We start from the raw sequence: 21,773 nt of genomic DNA on the forward strand, positions 1-21,773 counted from the left end.
AGGGAGAGAGGCAAACCATGAGAGACTCTTGAATGCTGAGAACAAACTGAGGACTCATGGGTGTGGGGGGGAGGGGGGAGATGGGCATGGAGGAGGGCACTTTTGGGGATGAGCACTGGGTGTTATATGGAAACCAGATTGACAATAAACTATTTGTAAAAAATAAATAAATACATACATACACACACTACAAACAAAAGAAAATGAGGAGGGAAATGAGTGGTGGTAAGGAGATTGGTACCCAAAGAAGAGTAAATATGGATTTACCGTATCAATTAATATTTTTCCTGTGTCTGTTTCAAGTCAGTTGGAGTATGAATTAAACAGAAACTTCCTCCTAGACAAGAACCAGTGAAGCAGAGTAATTTTTCTGGATTTTTGCCTGTGAGCCAGAGATGAAATTACTTCACGAAAGTACTTCAAAATTAGTACTTTTCCTTGGTTTGCTTCCCCCCCCCCAAAAAAAACCAGATCCCTTAGGAGAAGCTTTAAGAAAAAAGAGTAATATGATTGCGGTAACTAGCCCCACACCATTGTAGATGTGCAAAGGTTACAGTTTACTGCTTACAGTCTGATGAAACCCAAGTTCCAAAAGAAAATACTCTTCAGTGTATTCCAATTAGACCTTTTAGTTTGTTAAGAACAGCTTTATTGAGATGTAATTTATAGGCCACAAAATTCACCCAATTCAGTGGTTTTTTAAAACATTTTCATTGACCAAAAGAAAGTTTGTATCCGTTTACAATCATTTCCCAAATCTTTTGTCCAAGGTAGATTTTCTTCAAGTTGATGTGAGGCAACCCAGGGGTTGTGTAGGTGGTTTAGAGCTGCTGTTTGGAGTCACAGAGGCAAAAACATTTGAGAGGATAATGAGATACTAGTTTATTCAGCTCATCTCTTGGGTGCTAGCTGATCTTGCCTTTTTAAAATTGTGGTGAAAGTCATGTACCATAAAAATAACCATCTTTTTTTTTTTTTAATGTTTATTTTTGAGAGAGACAGAGCATGAGCAGGGGAGGGGGAAGGACAGAGAGAGACAGAGACATAGAATCCGAAGCAGGCTCCAGGCTCTGAGCTGTCAGCACAGAGCCTGACGAGGGACTTGAACTCAGGAACTGTGAGATCATGACCTAAGCTGAAGTCATTCGCTTAACTGACTGAGCCACCCAGGCACCCCAAAAGTAACCATCTTAAAGTGAACAATCCTGTGGTATTTAATGCATTCACAATGTTATGCAACCAACACCTTTACCTACTTCCAAACTATTTCATCACCCCAAAAGGAAACCCTGTACTCATCAGGTAGCTTTTCCTAGCTCATCACCTCTGGCCCCAGTAACCACCAATCTGTGTTCTGGCTTGTGGAGCTGCCTTTCTGGATATTTCATATACTTGGAATCACTTTTGGCTTCTTTCACTTAACATATTTTTGAAGTTCATTCACACTGTAGTATAGATCACTACTTCATTCCTTTTTACAGCTGAATTATATTATGTGTATCATACACAATTTGTTTATGCTTTCTATTGATGGACATTTAGACTGTTTCCACCTTTTGCATGTTATGAAAAGTGCTGCTATGGAACAAGCACGTATGCATACTTGTTTAAGTACCTCTTTTCAGTTGTTTTGGATATATCTAAGAGTGGATTGCTGAGTCATATGGTAACTTTAACTTTTTGAGGAGCCGCTAAACTGTCTTCTACAGTGGCTGAACCATTTTTACAGTCCAGCAGCCATATGTGAAGACTCCAATTTCTCCATGTCCTTGTCAACACGTATTTTCTGTGTTTTTGATTATAGCCATCCTAGCGGGTATGAAATGGTATAGCAAATAATCTATGCTGGCAAAAGAAAATGAGTATGTTTTTAGTATAAGCATGAATATTCAAGAAAAAACAAAGTATGAATTTACTTTTGACATATTTCCTTTTACTTGAAGGCATGATGTTGATCTGTGAAAATTAAACAGGTACTTTCCCTATACTTCTAGAAGTTATGCAAAATGTAAAACTGAGACCAAAGTTGGGACATGATAAATGAAGAGCATCACTCAGCTTTCTTGCTTCTGACCAGAGAGGGAACATTGTACTATATTTTTAACACATCATTTCTTCCCAGCACACATTTTCATAAATCTTGGATATCCTTGTCCCAAGATAGATAAGAAACAGAGCTTGCCATGATATGTCAGCTGAGTGAAATAAGGCACCACCACCTTTAACATTTAATTATGCTCTTTTTGCTTTATTCTAAACAGAATCTCCCTCAGAAAGAATGTATTCTTTGATAATAGGTTGTGGTTAAATTAAAAACCCATTATGCCACTGTACAATACATATATACCCCAAAAATCCACAAGGACCAAAGTATCCATTCTTAAAGACATGTTTTGCCCTAATGGAAATAGACGTCAGACAGAGGAAGATGAAATCTACAGTTGTACCTTGATGGAAGGAGGCCTTGCTAGCACTGGGACTACCTGGTGGCTTAGCTACCTGGAGGTTTGTACATACCAGGGCAATGAACTATACCAAGATGAAGGACAGGTGAGGGTACACTTTCCTTTTGTAAGGTGGGAGGACAGACTAAGAAATTGAGCACTGCCTCAATTGCTTTCTCAGAAAGATGGATTTTAGGAAAGATGCAGAAAACAAGGAATAATGAATTTATTCCCTTGAAACTGTTCCCCACACACCCCTTAGAACATCTTCCTGTATACATTCTCCAGTTTCAAACTGCTTACACACACATCTTCTTATCCCTTCTGTCCTCAATGATTGACCCATCTCTGAATTCCTACAGCTTTCATGGTCTACTCTTCATAATTTAGGAATCTATTTCTCTTTAAGTAACTGTAAAGAAGTCGTATTTTCATGGTGGCTGCTGGAATCCATCTCATTCTGTATTATACCTCATATGGTCATGTGGGATGGCAGTTCAGAGAAAGAGGATATTGTAAGCTGGAAGTAGTGGGAATTGTTTTGGACCTTCAAGAATGAGAATTTTGATAAGAAACAAAGGGTGAAATGCATTCTAGGGATGAACATATATCAGGATATAAACCTGTTGCTGTAAACAAAGATTCAAACTAACGGCAACCACTTAAGCAAGTTCTCTCATGTACCAGAATGTGATGATTAGCCAAAGGTACTACTGTTACTGCCCAAAAGGCAGCAGGTTTATTCAACCTTTTGCTCTGCCCACCTAAGTTACAGGCCTTGTCCATGTGGCCAAAAATGGGTGGCAGCTGGGGCGCCTGGGTGGCTCAGTTGGTTAAGCGACCAACTTCAGCCCAGGTCACGATCTAATGGTTCGTGGGTTTGAGCCCCGCGTTGGGCTCTGTGCTGACAGCTAGCTCAGAGCCTGGAGGCTGCTTCGGATTCTGTCTCCCCCTCTCTTTGACCCTCCCCTGCTCACGCTGTCTCTCTCTCTCTCTCTCAGAAATAAATAAAACATTTAAAAAATTTTTGTTTTTAAATTGGGTGACAGCTTCTGGGTCTGTATGCTAAAGGACAAGGGAGAACATAAAGAAAATACTCAGAGGACATAATCTTCCTTTTAAAGGCAGAACCCAGGGGTGCCTGGGCGGCTCAGTCGGTTAAGGGGCCGACTTCGGCTCAGGTCATGATCTCATGGTTCATGGGTTCAAGCCCCGTGTCGGGCTCTGTGCTGACAGCCAGCTCAGAGCCTGGAGCCTGTTTCAGATTCTGTATCTCCCTCTCTCTCTGACCCTCCCCTGCTCACGCTGTCTCTCTCTCTGAAATAAATAAAACATTAAAAAAAATTAAAGGCAGAACCCAGATGTTTCACGCCACTTGCACTCACATCCCACAAGCTAGAACTTAGTCACACAGCTAACACTAGCTGAAGGGGAAGCTGGGGAAATACAGACTTCAGCTGGACTTTTAGCTCCAAGCTAAAACTTGGGGTTTCTATTACTAAAGAAAGTAGATGAGACTTGATAGTGAGATAATGAATAGTCTCATAGGTAGAGGTAGAAAATAAAAAGTACAGAATACAGAATGTGGAAAACAACTATCCTGGGAACATAAGAAAAAGATTCTAGTGTCTGACTAAGGAGCTGCAGGTATGGGAGCTATTGAGGCCTTCTGAAGAATATCTCCAAGGTTATTTCTTTGCTTGCTACTTTGTTTTTTAGGGAAGTTTAAGGGCTGGTGAGGTGTAGGGCAGCTTGTGTAGACATGTTGAGGGTGGGACATGAGGTAGTCTGGATGGGTTAGGTGCCTGTCATTCAAAGTTTGCTCCAGGGTCTGACAGCATCAGCATCACCTGGGGGCTTCTAAGAAATGAAGAATCCCCATCCCCACTAGAGAATTATAATCTGCCATGTAACAAATTCTTCAGGTGACTAATACCAAAGTAAAGTCTGAGCAGCACTGGGCTAGATTATGCTATGGTATGGAATAATCCTAAAATCGGTTTTAAAGTCAAAGATTCTTACTCATGCTGAAAGCCCATCTAGCAAGTAGGTGGCTTTGCTTCACCCTCCTCACCCAGGGAACCAGGCTGATGGGGCCTTCTAAACATCAACAGTCATGTGGTAGGGAAAGTTCTTATTTGGCTCTAATGCTTCTCTCATATTTCTTTGGTCAAAGCAAATCCACGGTCATGGATAGGCCATGCCTATCTTTAAGGAGGTGGGAAGAACAATCCTTACCATGTACATGGAAGGATGGGTATCCCAGAGATGAAGCCTCTAAAGCCAGGGAATCCCAGAGGTAGCAAGGATATTGAAAGGTTATTACAGTATAGATGTGAAGGGATCAGATACTGGGGAAATGAATCAATAGGAAGGAAAAGGAAAGCACAAACATTTCAAAAATATTTCTGAAGGGTAGCCATAGAAGACCTCCAGCTTTAGAAAAGAAAAATTTTGGAGGAATTGAGTGGGTGGGAAGTGGAATGGGCTAAGTTTGGAATGAGCATCCCAAGTCAGATATTAAGGTGCATGTTCCTTTGCCTATCTTTCAAATCTCATCCTGTGTCACCTCCACTTTCCCTCACCATGTTCCAGCCACACTCACTTTCTGTTCCCTCATACACCAACCTTGTTCTCACTGTAGGGTTGTTGTACATACTGTTTCTTCTGGAATACTCTTTTCTGGGTTTGTCATGAGCTCCTGCCTGTCATTTAGAATTCACCATGGTGTCATCTCCTCAGAAAGGCCTTTCCCAGTCCAACAAATGTAGCCACCTAGTCACACTTTATCACACCTCCCTCTTTCAGTAATCCAAATAGTGCCTAGAATTGGTATTTTTGTCTGTCACCCTCCACTCATTAAAAAGTAAGCTCCATGAGGGGCGCCTGGGTGGCTCAGTCGGTTGAGCATCTGACTTCGGCTCAGGTCATGATCCCAAGGCCCATGGGTTCAAGCCCCGCATCAGAGTCTGTGCTGACAGCTCAGAGATAAGCCTGCTTCAGATTCTGTATCTGCCTCTCTCTGCCCTGCCCCCGCTCACACTCTGTCTCTCTCAAAAATACATGAACATTTAAAAAAAAAAAAGTAAGCTCCATGAGAACTCTATGGACTGTGACCTGGAGCACCAGCTTCAAGTACAGAGCTGGTACTCAATATTTACTGATTTCACATGGAAATTTTCACATGGAAATTTTAGTTAAGAGGTATGCAATGAGGGAAATACAGGTCCAATGAGAAAAGGAGATTTGTAATGGTAAGGTTCTCTAATGTAGTCAAGATCAAGAAGCATCAAACCTTTAGAAATGTTCTATCTCAGTCGGTAGAAAAGTGTTAGAGACTGAGAAGTCTAAAACATAGAATAAAGTGGTTCCTGATGAGGAAAAAAAATCAGTGAGGGATGGGTCAGTGGGGCCAAGAGGGAATAAGAAGAAGACCAGTGCATTTGGAAAGATCATTTGTGACCACTGAATAAAGGAGTAAAGACGTAGGGCCTAAAGAGAAAAAGGACAAAGCAGGTATAACTCATTACTGGAGTAGTTTGGCAATAAAGAGAATTAGTACTCTAGCAGGATTGAGTGGTTTTCTTTTTGAGAGTCCTATTCATTCTCAAGGGAAGTCAGCTAGAGAAGGGAAAAGATGTATAGGAGGAGTGTTTAACCTGAAGTTCATGGACCCCTAGGTGTGTGCATGGGGAGTGAGAAGCGAAGGGGAGAAGTCACGTCATTATTTTCCAAAAGGTCGAGACCCCTAAGGTTAATAACCACTGCTGAGAGAGAATAGGTGAGTAAAACGAAGTTAAAAACAAAAACTCCCAGAGGTCCAGAGAAGGGCTAGCTTCAGAGAAAAACATGAAAACCTCTTCCTTAAAGAAAAGCTATAACCAGATGGGAAAGTTCACAACTCCATCGTCTTCTCGGTAAAACAGGTAGTAAAGACCGAGATGTAAACAGTGGGAGGCTTCTACAAACACGCTCCAGAGAAGGGATGGTGAGGCAGGGCAGGCGGAGGAGCGGGGAAAGCCCCTGCGTTCCTCGGGCGAGCCTGCAGCCCTCGTGGAGCTAGCTGCCGCGCAACAGCGTCGCCCAGAGGGTGGTGCTCGAGGCTGTGGCCTGCCGGCGTTGTCCTTTAACCGGAGGGCGCCCCTCTCTAACGCTGGGAGGGAGATCGGCCTCATCACCAAAGGCAATCACCACGAGGCAGTGGAGGTCATCAGTGCGTTAGCTTAGGGGAAAGCTGTACGTCTGATCTTCTCCACAGTCGCCGTACTTTCTGTGCCGTTGCGGCAGCTGCCCCCAGACCGGCCTCTCCGCCTGTCGTCACCTCTGAATTATCCCGCCCCATTTCGACATCTCTTCCCTGCCTCCAGCTCTCGGCCCGGCGCAGGACCCAGCGACAGCGGGCCCCGGAGAACTCATTCATTCAACAACTGCGGGGTTTACAGGGCGATTTCAGGTGCAAGCCTGGTGAGGCGCGGTGGGGCCCAAGGAGCACAGGGCCTTCGGGAGTCGGCTCGCGCGCTGCACGGGGCAGGGGAACATCGCTCCAGATCTGACCAGAGCCTAACGGGCCGCCGCCCGCGTGTCGCAAGAGCTTCCCAGAACGGCCCGCGGGCCGCGCCAGGGGATACCCAGCTCAAACCGGCTCCACCTCACGCCGGCCCAAGATCCCGCGGGAACAAAGCTCTCGGGCCAGGGCTGCCCGCACGCGACCCGCGAGTCCAGGATTTGGGGCGGTCGCTCGAACGCAAGTCCTAACGGCATCTGTCAGCGGTTTGACCTTGAAGGCCTGGCGCTGCGCCCCAAGCATCCCAGACCGCACCGCCCGCAACTCCACAGGCGCCAGTCTGGGGCCCAAATCTGTCCTCTCTCGCCCCTGGGCTCTGCGCTCCTTTCCGGTAGCCAATCAGATCCCGACGTGATGAGGGCCAATGGCCGCGGTCAAAGTATCAAGAGTGCTTGAGCCTATCAAAGTTCGGCCTTAAGTTTCTCCCGCCCTCCAGAAAAGTCGAAGGGCGGGCTGATTTTACATGTTGGCCAATCAATAGCCAATAAACAAGAAGCTTCCAAGATCAAAGGGGAAGGGGTGGGACCTAAGCAGCAGCAACGCCACGGGCGGAGGAATGACAGGCAACTTCTCTAATACCGCACACATTTTTTTCCTACGTAAGCAAAAGGGCGGGGCTAACTTGGCGGCTGCACCAATGGCTGCTTGAAGGGCGTGTCCGCGGGCCAAGCGGGAGCCGGAGGCCCCGGGCTCTCTGGGCCGCGCCTGAGGCGGACGAGACGGGGCCGGAGGGCGGTGGCGGCAGCGGCGGCGAGGGTGGGCGCCGCAGCTGGCCCGGGTGGATGGANGAGACCTGGACCGGCTCTGAATCCGACCTGGGGCTGACCCGACCCCTTGGTCCTGTCCCGAGCCAGGATCCTGGCCGAGAGCCGGAGCCGGCATGGGTTTCGTCCTGGCTCCTGCCACCACCACACGATTCGACCGATACTCCATGCAAGCAAGGTCCCGGCTGGGAATTGAACCCAGTCAGGAAACAGGACCTATTTCTAACTGTCAGTGAGATCTGAATCGGGACTGTGGAAAGAAAGTCTGTCAGCCAAAGTCTGGATCCTAGCCGGGACTAAACAGGAATAGGGTGGGATGGGATGGAACAGGTAAGTGCTGCTAATTTTATTAAGGTGAAGCCAACTGGGGTGAATCAGACCCCGTATAGGATCTTAATGGTTTGAGATGCTCTCTGGGCGAGTGCTTTTACAAGAAACTTGCTGTGTCTTCCCCTTAGAAGTGTTGGGACAAGAACGGAAATCTGAAACGTCTGGGCTAGATAAATGATCTACTTATTAAATCTTAACCCATGAATGATTGGAAATCATTGTGCAGTCAGAATTCATAGTTACAGACTGGAAATGATTTGGGAAAACCCATGTTCAGGAAGAGGTTTCGGTTTCTCTGTGCAGCAAGCATGACACCCCACCTATTTCCTGAACGAGAAAACTAAACTGGGATTAGGATTTTCTAAGTGCAGGGAGCACATCGGCCCCCAAACGAGAGATGAACCTGACAGTGTATTTCTTTAGTCACCTGAAGTTGACAAAAAGGGGAAAGTTGCCTAGAAGGGAAGCATGATGATTTTGAAAAGTAGATGTAAGTGTGAAGAAAATGAAATAGGATCAACACGAAGGCATGATTCCTGTGAAAGTAAAAACTAATGGCAACCAGAGCCATGCAGACTGATTATTGGGTACAGAAGTCAGGTGCTTCTGAAGAAAGCTAGGTGAAGAGGGAACAGATTGTGTTTTACGGTTAGTCGTGTGTTAGCAAAGGTACCAACCTCTAAAAGAGGGGACTAAATTGAATGAGAAGTACATTCATGCAGGCTGTTGAAATAAACATATTGAGAAACAGTGGTGCCTCCTTTACATATATATTAGGGGTAATAGTCAAACAGTATTCTCACAGCTCTTTGACGTGTGTTTTCTCCTCAAATTTGGCAAATGTTACATATTCAAAAGGAGAGAGTATTGAGTTGGGAAATAAAAAGTCTATCTCTTCTGCTTGTCCCCGGTGCTGGTACTGTCACATGTTCTCAGTAGTGTGGATGAGGAAATGGGGAAAGTGCTCACTGAGCTTTATGAATGACGTTGAGTTGATAGTTTTCTAGCACATTGCAAGGCAACTCCTACCAGTGGCCATCCCTTTTGAAAATGGTAAATGCACTTGGTTAAAATGGATATTAGAACTTTAAATACCCTTGTCAATTGGGAGGAATAGAAATAAAAAGTAAAATCTATGCCAGAGAAGTAAGAGGACGGTTAATGCTGACAGTATTAAAATGTAAAATGGGCAAGTACAAATAAAAAAGATTCAGACATCTATGTAATAAAGTATAGGTCGAATGACTGTGAGTTGTTAATGCTGTATATCCAAAAGTTAGTATGCTCTAACTGCAAAGTAAAGTAACCTCACAAAGACTGTGAGTAGAGAGCAGGGTCTAGGGTGCTATGTTTCAGGATGGGTATCAAATGAAAACTAGATCAAGGAAAGCAATGAAAATTATTTAATGACTTGAAAAACACAATGTAATAATGTGATTGACTTAGGAATATTACTGTAACTTATCAACTGAAGTGTTGTCCTATTACCTTGGGAGGCTGTCTCCTTATGCCATGTATTTATGTAATGCTATTGTTGCTGTAAACATTTTCTAAATTTCTCTGTTAGAAATGTCTCTAGAATATCTGGGTGCATATCCTTAAAGAGGGTAGAACTTTGTCCTGTGACAAGATGGGGTTGACTTTTTAGTAACAGACCATTCAGAATCAAAAATGACAGATAAGGTGGGAGATCAAAATGGGTAATACTGACTGGAGTCAAAGAGAAGGTAGGAGCAGAAAGCAAGGAGCCTGACTTATTCTTGAGGCTGACAAACCCACTGAGGAAACACTTCTGAAAGAGGAGTTCCAGAAATATTTTGCATCATTACAGCATTGGTGGAATAAGTTACTTCTAGCCTTCCAAGCTGTTTTGAAGAGCAATTCTTACTCATTTACATCAGCTTTGACATTTTTGTTTTTAAAAAAATTAGTCCTGCAACCTTATAGTCATGCCTCAAAGACCTATATTAAAGAAATAATTATTTGATCTGGAGGGAATAAATGCTCAAGAGTCTTCAAAAATACAAAAGCTTATTTTGGAAGTATCATTTTCATTTGCCATTAATGCTGGGATTTAAATGACAAGAGAGAATAACAAGGTGAGACCAATAGGATATGTGTCACTGGGATGTTAAACGTTGTGCAGACATGAAAGTAAAATTCAAATCTCTTCCTTCAGAAAGGCCTTCCCAGTTCCTCTTCTACCACAAATGGTGGTGGAGAAGAAGAGCAGCCTGACCATCCCTAAGACTAGAAGCAGGTATCTGTGTTGGAGCCAAAACAGCAAACACAGTGTTTGCAAATGAAAGTTGACATTGCCGCTTGGCATGCAAGCCTGTGCTTCTAGCCACTTAATCAGGGTCAAGTTGATTTAAAATATCCTTGGGAGGAACCTAGCATAACCTTGCCAGGCCAGAGTTACTCAGCCAGCTATTTACATGATCATAATAGGGAGGTTTGGGAGCCCAAACACATCCCAGTTTTCCATTTCTGGGCCTCAGAGGCAAACATCAGACTTTATCTATAGGGACAGGCTGTACAACCAACACAGTCAGAACTCTTCTCAAAATCATCTGGCTAACTACCCACCTGTCACCAAGGTACTGCTGTTAGGCTCTGTCATGTGACAAAAGGAAATAAATCTTTGCCAAACTCCAGATGTAAATGGTTATCTATACACATTCACCAACGAAAGATTAGGAAATTGAAACATTGGCTTATTTGACTTTCTTGTGTCTAATGATAATTATTAGTATTCAGTAAATGTCAGTTGTTCTTGCTTGCCAAACACTAACTGATGTGCCTTACATGCATTTATTCATTTAATCCTTGAGGCGTTTTCATGAAGTACACACCATTTTCATTATTTTACACAAAAAGAAAAAGAAACAAGCGAGACAGTCATGATTTGACCTCAGTCAGGCTCTCAGGCCTTCCATCCAGCCTCCCAAAGGTAGAGTTCCAAAGCCAAGCAAGGCACAGTTTCACAATAGTGCTCGGTCCTAAATGTGAACTTCAGATTAATAGCTGGACGTAAAAAGTCATTGTAGCCACAGAGAAACTTTAAAGTGAAACAGGCGCCTGGGTGGCTCAGTTGGTTAAGCGCCTTGATTCAAGTCATGATCTTACAGTTTGTGAGTTTGAACCCCACATCGGGCTCTGCACTGGCAGCACGGAGCCACCTTGGGATTCTCTGTCTCCCTCTCTCTCTGCCGCTCCCCACTCACTCTCTGTCTCTCTCAAAAATAAATATTTAAAAAAAAGTGAAAACAAAAAATACAAAAATTTAACCTGATTTGTTAGTGGCTAAGGACCAGTTGGGTGCTCATGCATATTTGTGAAATGACATATGCAAGAGACAACACTCCCATGATCTATACATTCTAAGATATAAACAAATATTTCTAGAGTTGTGTTTGAATACAATAAAAAGCCTTATATTTGTAGCACTTGATAAATTACCAATGGCTTTTACATGTCGTAACTCTTTGAACCCCAAAATAGCTCCATGAGCCAATCTTAATCTCATGTTGTAGATGACAACACTGAATCTCAGGTTAAGTGACATACCCAAGGCCACACATCTAGCAAAGCTGGGGATCATAGTCAGGCTTTCTGACTCAAATGTGGCTTGTCTTTTGGCAAACTACTTACCTCTCTATTAGTTCATTTGGCTTTTTCTTCAAAGCTAGTGGTTTTTTATATTAAAGGCTATTCATAAACTCTTAGAGATTTCATCTTTCTCCAAAAGAAAGATTTATTGGCCCCCAAATTTGGGGAGGTGTATTCATTTTTATATTTGGCATAGCTTATGCTTGGTTCCTCTCCATAAGAATGAAGTAGAATTGTGAATTAGCTTTAGAGGTGTGTATAATATGTTCAAAGTAATTTATAGTCCAGGTTTCTGTTGGGGGTGAAACATTCCACATCTCTGAGGCGAGATCTTTCAAGGCTGGTTTTCCAAATAATGCCACAGACTTCAGCAGAGCAATACAATTTCTGAACATGCTCCCTATGCAAGAACAGTTTTGAACAAACCAATGGAAACATAATTGTTAAGCCACCAGGATCAGTTTATCTTTATCAGCAGCCATAGCCAGCAAAGAACTGTAGTCACTGAATAACTCTTCTGATGGATTTTATACCCTGTGGGTGATAGGAGAGATCTGTAAGCACATGCTTTATTGGAACTTTATGCTTTGTGTGTATGTGTGAAGTAGAATGAATGTGTCAAATTGTAGTAAGTGGTAACTATTTCTGATTGAAGTTACAGTAATTAACCTTTTAAATTTCCAGTTCTTTGTTGGTAGCAGACAAGAGAAATTAACTAGAGGAATGTGGATTGCTTACAGCTAACCAGGACCTGTTAATCTGGTTAGTTTTTTTTCCTCCATGCTCTTGACAAGAGGCAATACTTTTGGATTGCAGATGGTCAAAAGGAAGGTTCAAGCTTTTAAATCCAGACTGAACCAATAATTGGAATGAAGTAGGAATTTAAACTATACTTGGACATAAATTGTCCTTCTGGCTCATTAATAGTCTGCTTCTTACTTTGTGAACTGGTACAGACACAGCTAAGATTCATTTGTTCTTTTATTCATTCATTCAACAAACAAATCTTGAGTGCTTACTTTGTTCCAGCCACTAGACATTGATTTTATATTGTTAGTCTCCATGCTTCCTTAATCTTTTTTTTTTTTTTAATGTTTTATTTATTTCTAGGAGAGAGAGAGAGAGAGAGACAGCGTGAGCAGGGGAGGGTCAGAGAGAGAGAGGGAGTCACAGACTGAAACAGGCTCCAGGCTCTGAGCTGGCAGTCAGCACAGAGCCCGACGCGGGGCCCGAACCCATGAACTGCGAGATCATGACCTAAGCGAAAGTCGGACGCTTAACCGACTAAGCCACCCAGGTGCCCCCATGCTTCCTTAATCTTAATCTTGAAATGGATCAATAGACAAGAGTTTTTCATTGGAAGACATGCCTTCCTCTGAGGGTCTGTGATTTGCAGAATGTTTCAAAAAGATTCATTCCCAGGGCACCTGGGTGGCTCAGCTGGTTAAGCGGCCAACTTCAGCTCAGGTCGTGATCTCACAGTTTGTGGGTTCAAGCCCTGCATCGGGCTCTGTGCTGACAGCTCAGAGCCTGGAGCCTGCTTCAGATTCTGTGTCCCTCTCTCTTTGACCCTCCCCTGCTCACACTCTGTGTCTCTCTCAAAATGAAATAAACATTAAAAATTTTTAAAAACAAGATTCATCCCCAAATTCCAGTCAGACTTTGTCCAGGAACATTATACAAAGTGTCTGCCTTGTACTTTTGTCTCGATCATTGAATCCTCTGGAAATTCCATGGATTCTGTTTCACGGAGACTGATTTTATTTGATGCCAGTTTTGGAATTCATTCAGTTTAGATTAGACATCTGGGAGCCCCTACAGTTTTAGAGACTAGGTTAGTTTCCACCTTTCATAGTTTCAGGGCAAATGCTCTTTCCCAGGAAATTAGAGCAGCATTGATTACAAATGCTACCTCTGCCAAGAGTATAACCTACAGGCCCAGCTGCCAACGTCACATAATCCAAGAAAGTCATATAATCATCAGGGATGTAATAAAGGATGAGCCATTTCATTAGTCGATGTAGTGTGTGGTCAGGAAGCAGGCCCAGGATCAGCCTTTAGAAATAATGCATAATGTTGTAGACAGTAAATAGTTCACTTTAGAATCCATTTGTAAACTTGTAGGCTGAGTTTATTAAGGTACAAAAGCAACTTCTCCTGAAACACAGGCTTGATATTTGTTGCTGGGGCTATGAATCATTTCAGAGTTCAAGGACACTTCCTAAGCAATTATATTCTGGAGACAAGAATGGTGTTGACTTCGGAGATGACTAGCAAAAGGCCCAAGCCTTGGAAAGATTGGACATAGATTTGGAAGTAAAACTGGATGCCAGGTATCACTCCTGCACATTGGCATGATTCCACATAGGAGTGCTCCAGGCCTGAGTGCTAGAGTTGGGAAGCTGAAAGAGAAGTTGGCATTGCTGACATTGCACTTCTTTCTGTAATTTCAGACCCGGATGCAGAGCCTACAGCCTGACCCAGCCGCCCGCTATCGAAATGTGTTGGAGGCACTCTGGAGGATTATAAGAACGGAGGGCCTGTGGAGACCCATGCGGGGGCTAAACGTCACAGCAACAGGCGCAGGGCCTGCCCATGCCCTCTATTTTGCCTGCTACGAAAAGTTAAAAAAGACATTGAGTGATATAATCCACCCTGGGGGCAATAGCCATATTGCCAATGGTATTGAGCCTTCCTGTGCTGGTTACCCCACTTTCTCAACTCTTTGGGCTTTGCTGCTGTCAATGCTTTCCAGTCTCAGCATGGTTTGGAGCTGAAGCTTTGGGCTGGGGTAGGCCAGATTATAGGGGAGGGACTTCCAAACCTGATGTTCTCAGACAACGGGCTGCTTCAACCCCACCCCTCTTTTGGGGCACCTCAACAGTGTTACAGTATCTTCCCTTACCTACCAGCTTGACTCTTTCATCTCCCTGCATCAACTTCTAATGCCCTGGTAATATGGAGACACACTGAAATATCCCCGCTGTATATATCTTGGTAATCGGGTGGTGTCCTGCTCCTCGGGGCAGGATCAGAGTAACCCAGCTGCCCAAGGAAGACATTAAGGGAGCCCCAGCTCTTGGCCTCACCTTTACAGGATCTAAACTAGCCAGAGGCAGTGTGTGTTGTTGAGGACACGATAAAACCTCAACAAGTGAACTGGGGTGGGGCCAAGGGACTTCTGCACAGAAAAACCAGAGGGTTGAAGGTTATGTGGAAATAAGGGAAGAGACTAGCCTGGTGCTTGGGGATTGAAAACCAAACTGAGAGGAAAGGGCGAGAGATACAGTGGCTCAGGACCTGAAGGAAAGGCCTAGATGAATAGTGTTAGACTTTGGAGTTGGATTGGGCAGCATAGGGGCAGCAGGATGACAGGTGAGGTAGTGTGGTGCAGATCTGGTCACTGCCCACTGGAGGCAATTGATGCTGGCATCCCTTGGCTGCAGTGTACCTTCTTCCTTTTTAAAAAAATTTTAATGTTTTATTTATTTCTGAGAGAGAGAGCGCGTGAACAGGGGAAGGTCAGAGAGAGAGAGGGAGATACAGAATTTGAAACAGGCTCCAGGCTCTGAGCTAGCTGTCAGCACAGAGCCCAATGCGGCGCTCAAACCCATGAACTATGAGATCATGACCTGAGCCAAAGTTGGATGCTTAACCGACTGAGCCACCTAGGCGCCCCTGCAGTGTACCTTCTTCCTATCTGGGGCATAAAGTGCATTCATTCTCAGAGCTGCCTTTATAAAATCTGGGTTTGACTCTTTTCGCCTTCCTATTATATGTAAGGATTGTAGATTGGTGACCTTACTAAGCTGGTGGGAACGAATATCTTCATGTCTCAGAACAGGGGCTCGAGAGCAGGGGGTTCCTTCTCCCTGCTCTTGGTTAGCCCAGCCACTCCCTTCACTCTGGTGCCTCAGTTAATCAGTTGCCCTCTCCTGGCCTCATGTATGGCGATGGTTTTTTTCCTTTGCAGGTGCGGCCGGGTGTGTAGCAACATTACTGCATGATGCAGCCATGAATCCAGCAGAAGGTAATGCTTCCTCCTCCTTCTCCCCTGTGGGCCACTGCACCTGCATCTCTGGGCTTTTCCTTTATTTCTGGTTTGCGGAGGAAAGCCAGGGAGCCCTCCAACCATGTAGGTGGGGAAATCCTTTTGTGTTACCCTGTCTTACCAGTAGGGGGCGCTCCCCCCATGTTGTCAGTAGGTAGGAGGAGCCCCTTAGGAAGCACATTCATTGAGATTTAATTCACCTTTGGGGCTTCTCTGAAAAAAGATAGGGCTCTTCTTGGTCTATTCCTGGGCTTTCTTGGAAGTCCTCTTTGTAGTGGATTCGAACTCATCTGAAAATTTAACAGATTATTTCACTTTTCTTCAAAGAGGTGAAGATGGATTTTGACATTTAAAAATCTTGCCATTCTTGTTAGAATAAAGATAGTCGAAATAGGAGTGAAAGGGTAGATTATAGAACTCAGTTCCTGCACGGCCGCTTGGATCTTGGCTTCTGAGTTGGCGAATGAAGTACTCAAACAAACGTGAAGGGATAGTAGAGTTGCCATACTCTTTAAGCTCCAGCTCATATTTACCTGGCTGGGCAAGGCCATGGTGCTATCAGCTGGGCTATGGGCAAAGCTAAGCTGAAGATCCAGATCTCACACCATGTTATCTACTCGAGGGAGTAGATGTTTGGAAACTAAAGCCACAGTCTTCTTGGCTAAGAATTGTGTTTTCTTTCTGGTAGCCCTTCTTCTCCTGAGGAGGATAATCATCCTCATGTCGTAAGAGTTGGGTGCTCTGCATACCTGAGGATTGGGATTGTTAGGGCTATCTGTTCATTATCATGTTCACTACCACTGAGTCATTTCTTCCCTTGGGTTTTATGAAAGGGTAAGATCATAATAATAGGTAGGTACTTAATTCGAGGAAACCCTCTGGAGTTTCTAAACCACAGATATATCCTGTGTGTTCACTGGTTTGTTTTAAAGAAACCCTACTATAAGTGGGTCTGGGTTTTTTTTTGGCCCTTTATCAACCTTCTCCTGTCCCCTCCTCTCAAAAAAAGGGAAACTTTAACTGATTAGACCGATAGCTCACTCATACTTTTTTCTCTGTCTCCATTCCAATGGCTGACCTGCTGACTTGGGACTCTGAATCTGGACACACTTGTTCACCACTTGATTGCTGGCGTCATTTCCTTCCTCCTCCTCCTGGATGGCACCACCAGTGGTCAAGCAGAGGATGCAGATGTACAACTCCCCATACCACCGGGTGACAGACTGTGTACGGGCAGTGTGGCAAAATGAAGGGGCCGGCGCCTTTTATCGTAGCTACACCACCCAGCTAACCATGAATGTTCCCTTCCAAGCCATTCACTTCATGACGTATGAATTCCTGCAGGAGCACTTTAACCCCCAGAGACGGTACAACCCCAGCTCCCATGTTCTCTCTGGAGCCTGTGCAGGAGCTGTAGCTGCCGCTGCCACAACCCCACTGGACGTTTGCAAAACACTGCTCAACACCCAGGAGTCCCTGGCTTTGAACTCAAACATCACAGGACATATCACAGGCATGGCTAGTGCCTTCAGGACGGTGTATCAAGTAGGTGGTGTGACCGCCTACTTTCGAGGGGTACAAGCCAGAGTAATTTACCAGATCCCCTCCACAGCCATCGCATGGTCTGTGTATGAGTTCTTCAAATACCTAATCACCAAACAGCAAGAAGAGTGGAGGGCAGGCAAGTGAAGTGAAGTAGCACACGACACAGCCAGGGGGTCAGCACTGCTGCGTCCTGCCTGCTCCAGCCACGTTTTCTGTCTCCTGGCATGCTCCATCCAGCCTTGAGTGGAAGTGGAAGGAAGGTAGAGGGTTCTCCCCGGGCTATTGGTGTTTTGGTCAACACCAGTTCCTGCCAGCCTCTGTTGCCACCACCTTTCCTTCCAGGCCCTAAGCAAGTGCAGCAAAGCACACCACAGCACCTTTGCTAACCTCTCTCCATCCTGGGCCTGATGACCTGCTCTAGACTGTTATAGAGGGACAAGCAGCTCTTTCCCCTGGTTCCTAATAAAAAGCCTTTAAATTAAATGGTTTCATTGGTTTTGTTATGCCAATGGGGAAGATTTTGAAATGCTTTTAAGTATTCTGACTTTAAGCATCAGTCAAGGGGCCCAAGAGGAAGGTGTGTCTGTGGTCTGGGTTCTTGTTGATTTTCATAGTGACTCAAGACTTTGGAGCCATACTCCCCTTGTTTTAGTATTAGGCTCCAAGGAGTCTCCCTGATGGCAGGAACAAAGGCCTGTGACAGATCCTAGCTAAACAGGCGCTCTTGATGCCCACTCTTGCCTTTTCTAGGGGACAGTGGCATGGCACGGAAGAGGCAGACCTCTCTGCTCTCTCAGCTCTGCCTGCCAAAGTAAAGCTTGGCACGCAGCACTTTGTTTTCTAATGTAGTTGCAGAACAAAAGTTATTTAGTGAAGCTGCGAGACCTAAGGATTATGTGGTAAATAATCAGACCTTTCATTGGGCCTAAGGCTTTTACAAAGTATTTTAGCGTGTGTGACTATGTTTTGCTCTCACAAAGCCTGTGAAGTAGGCAGTGCAAACATCATCTCTATTTCACAGGTAAGGACAGCTCAGAGAGGCTGCCTCTTGCCCCCATTCTAACAGCAAATGCAGAGCTGATGCCGCAGCCCAGATCTTTGGCTTTCAGAAGTGAATCTAATTGTGCCTCCCGGCAGATAGGCAATGAGCGAAGGGCATGCACCCCCACCTGCCGTCTCCTGAAGAAGCCCCCTCCCGAGGGCTATGTAGGCTCTGTGTGCAGACTTGCAGGGATGGGACTTTCACTGCTTTGTGGCTTGGTCTGTTCCCTTTTTTTTTTTTTTTTTTGGATAGCACCAGTTATTAGCAAGTTTTTCAGTGCACAGAGTGAAAATCTACCTCCAAGAAGGCCCAGCTGTCATCCTTGTTACATCATGTCATTCATTCATTCACACATTCATTCATTCACTGAATAACTATTGAGTTTCTCTCTGTCAGACACTGAGTGGTGTTGGGGTTATGGTGATAAATAAAACCATCCCATCCCTCAAGGAGCTTATTGTCTGGAGAGGAAGACAGATGTAAATAGGCACCTGTAAGATAAAATGATGAGAAACACGCATAAGAATACCCACCCTGGCCTTGGGTGACTGGGGGTAGGTTCTGGAGGAAGTGACATCTGAGGTGACACCTGGAAGGCAAATAAACTAACCAGGTGAAGAGAGGAGGGGAAATGTTCTAGACAAAGATCTGGAGGCACGGGAGAATAAGAAGTGTCCAGGGTCAGCACACAAGGGATTTGGTAGGGCTGACGCTCCTCGGGCAAGGCATGCCCCTGGAGAGCTAAGCGGGAGCTGAGCCTTAAAAGCAATGCTAAGGAGTTTAGAGCTTATCCTGAAGGCAGTGCAGAGGCATTACAGGGTTTTAAGCAGAGGTGTGGTATGATCAGATTCACAATTTAAACAGCACTCAGGCTCTCTGGGAAAGGATTAGAGGAGCAAGACCAGCCGGGCAGGTAGACCTGATAGGAGGCTGTCAGTCGTGCAGGCATGGCTGCACAGTGGTCTCGACCAGGACTGTGGCAAGGGAGACAGAGAAAGTGCCAGACTGGAGTGATGTTAGGGCTGTAGAAGCAATAGAAATCCATTACAGGATAAATCTTGTCCTTCTTCCACCTGATGGCCCTTCAAGTATCTATGGAGAATCAAGTCTGAATGCACCTGAGAAAAAACCATCAAGGAAACAGCAGGGTCTCCTACTCTAAGCCTTATTTAAGGAAGCCATGCAGCCCCTCTGGTTTAGTGATGGGAAAGAGAGATGTTAACAGTCCTAAACTGTGGTCACTGGAGTCACCTATGGAGTAAAAAGAGCATGCTGAAATCATTGCAGAGCTCATTTGAGAGGGTCTGCTAGTCAAACTGTAAGAGTAGCTGCCTCCCAGCACAGACGAGGCAGGAGAACAAAGGGATGGCTCTGCAGATCTGTCCCTGCGGTGGGCTTGACAAAGCTCCTGTGCTGGCAGGGTATCCAGAGTGCAGTGGGCACTGTGGCAATGAGGCCACTTCTCAAGAATAGGATACAGGGTAACTTCTGAAAGAACGATAGTCTCTAAGGATTCTTGGCTCTAATGTTGTTCACAAACAATGAGAAAAGAATGCAAAAGAATGCACACGTTCCAGTCTCCACGTGTGCCCTAGCTGCTGGAGGGCAGCTGGGTTAGAATTCAGAATGCCCCTTAGGTTCTTCAGGTCTCTGGATCCAATCACCAGAGGAGACAGAGGCAGAATAGTGTGAAAGAGTTGAACATTCTTGGTTCCTGCATACCTGGGTCAGGAACCAAGCTTCACTTCCAGCCTCATGAGAGCTGTGGGCGTTGGGAGCATTCCCAAGTCTAGGTCCTCTCTGGAAAGCCAGGTAAGTCATGTGGTACCTTAAGGATCCAGGACTAAACCAGTTTAGCCAGAGAAAACTTAATTGTAGAGACAAAACTAACATGAATGAAACAATCTTAGAGTAACACAAGACAGATTACAACCATGTGCTGGATTATACAAAACCAACAAGAAAAGATTTAGAGACTTTAGGTCAGAGTTACAGGGAAAGAGATGGCTCTGATGAAAGGCAGAATTAAAAAATACTTTTATAAAAGCTGGTACCAGCCAAATCATGCTAATTTTAGAAAATTTAGGAAAATAGATAAAAAGAAAATAACTCCAATCCCATTACCCAGAGAACATGACAACATTTTGATGTACACATCAGCCAGTATTTTCTTTATGTATTTTTGGTTAATATTTAAAATTCAAGTCTCACTGTAACCAGCTTCTTTCACATAGTAGTACATGGTGCTCATCTTTCCACATTAAATCTTCCATCACCTCAATGGAAATAGCTACACAACATTCCATTACACGAATGTACAATAGCTTATTCTGTCCGTCGCTTGTTGCCATTTGTAATGATTATCAAGAGCATTGCTGTGGGTATGAAGAATCCGAATGACAAAAGGGAGACCAGGGTAGGGTTTGCCAAGGAGGTTCTGAGTAGGGAGACCGTCTGGCACCCCCTCTCGGCAGACACTGTGGAGATCTGGGCTAGAGCTCTGAGGCTGGGGCAGGGGAGGCTGGCCTGGGGAGAATGTCAGAGGTAGGAGGATTCTTAGAAGTCGTCCTGCTCAGCACACCTCCTGGAGTCCAACTTCACTCTGCAGTATCCCTGACAAGGGGTTCCTCATCCCCACTCCTGTGTTTGGGAGCTGCCTGCTGCTCAAGGCCATTGGTGACATTGCTGCTGAGTGCATTGCTGTTAGAAAGTTCGTTCTTCATGGTCTCCTGCTTCCATTCTAGGATCATGTCCTTGCCCCGCTTCAGTGGCCAAATTCCTCACCATGGCCAACAGGGCTTTACATAATTTGGCTCCCACCCCTCTCTCTAACACAAACATTCCACACCAACATGAGGCATTCAAAACAAACACGTATTTTCTTGAGAATCTCAAATATTCCTCCTGTTGTCTCCATTCATTGATTTAGGAGGCTTGGTAAACAATAGTCTGTCAAAACTATCAGAAATTTCACACAATTGATGTTGGAACTGGATGTGCAGTATTTTGTGATTTCCTGCCACCTGTGACTGGTAAGTAGAGAAGAAGTCCTGTGGGTGCTGCACACAATATTCCTTACATCACTGAGCTCCAGTAACACAACCCTTACCCCACCCACCCCTGCAACCCACATTCACACACTAAAAACAAAGGAGAATTCTTTCTGTTGAGGCACCGAGGTCTCCCTGTAGTTTCCACCTATGATCTCTGTCTGCCTGCTGGAGCAGCACAGAATCAGACTAATCCTTCTCTCTGACAGCCCTTTACCAATATGAAGACAGCTCTCGTGTCAGCTGTCAGGGAGGGAGGGTCAGGTTATGGGGAGCCTGAAAGCCAGGCAGAGGTGTCGAGATTTGACTTGGCTAATGTGGGGCTCTTGTGGTTCTTAAGCAGGGAGGGAGATGACTATAAAGTCATGTCC

At 44.8% G+C, this 21,773-nt stretch overlaps 1 protein-coding gene across 2 annotated transcripts; it reads left to right on the forward strand.

Moving 5' to 3' along the window:
* The first annotated feature begins 7,136 nt into the window (after nucleotides 1-7,136).
* On the forward strand, nucleotides 7,137-17,793 carry SLC25A28 (solute carrier family 25 member 28). Of its 2 annotated transcripts, none has more exons than XM_077778887.1 (4): nucleotides 7,137-7,607; nucleotides 14,168-14,396; nucleotides 15,688-15,744; nucleotides 16,937-17,793. In XM_077778887.1, the coding sequence occupies exons 2-4, from the start codon at nucleotides 14,174-14,176 to the stop codon at nucleotides 17,452-17,454; spliced, it is 798 nt and encodes a 265-aa protein (XP_077635013.1). In that variant the 5' UTR covers nucleotides 7,137-7,607; nucleotides 14,168-14,173; the 3' UTR covers nucleotides 17,455-17,793. The 2 variants fall into 2 exon arrangements, with proteins under 2 accessions (XP_077635013.1, XP_077635005.1); XM_077778879.1 differs by lacking the exon at nucleotides 7,137-7,607 and adding an exon at nucleotides 8,084-8,102.
* Nucleotides 17,794-21,773: the final 3,980 nt, after the last annotated feature.

This window comes from Crocuta crocuta, unplaced genomic scaffold (assembly GCF_008692635.1).
Source record: "Crocuta crocuta isolate KB4526 unplaced genomic scaffold, BGI_CrCroc_1.0 scaffold170, whole genome shotgun sequence".
In the NCBI taxonomy this organism is placed as follows: Eukaryota; Metazoa; Chordata; class Mammalia; order Carnivora; family Hyaenidae; genus Crocuta; species Crocuta crocuta.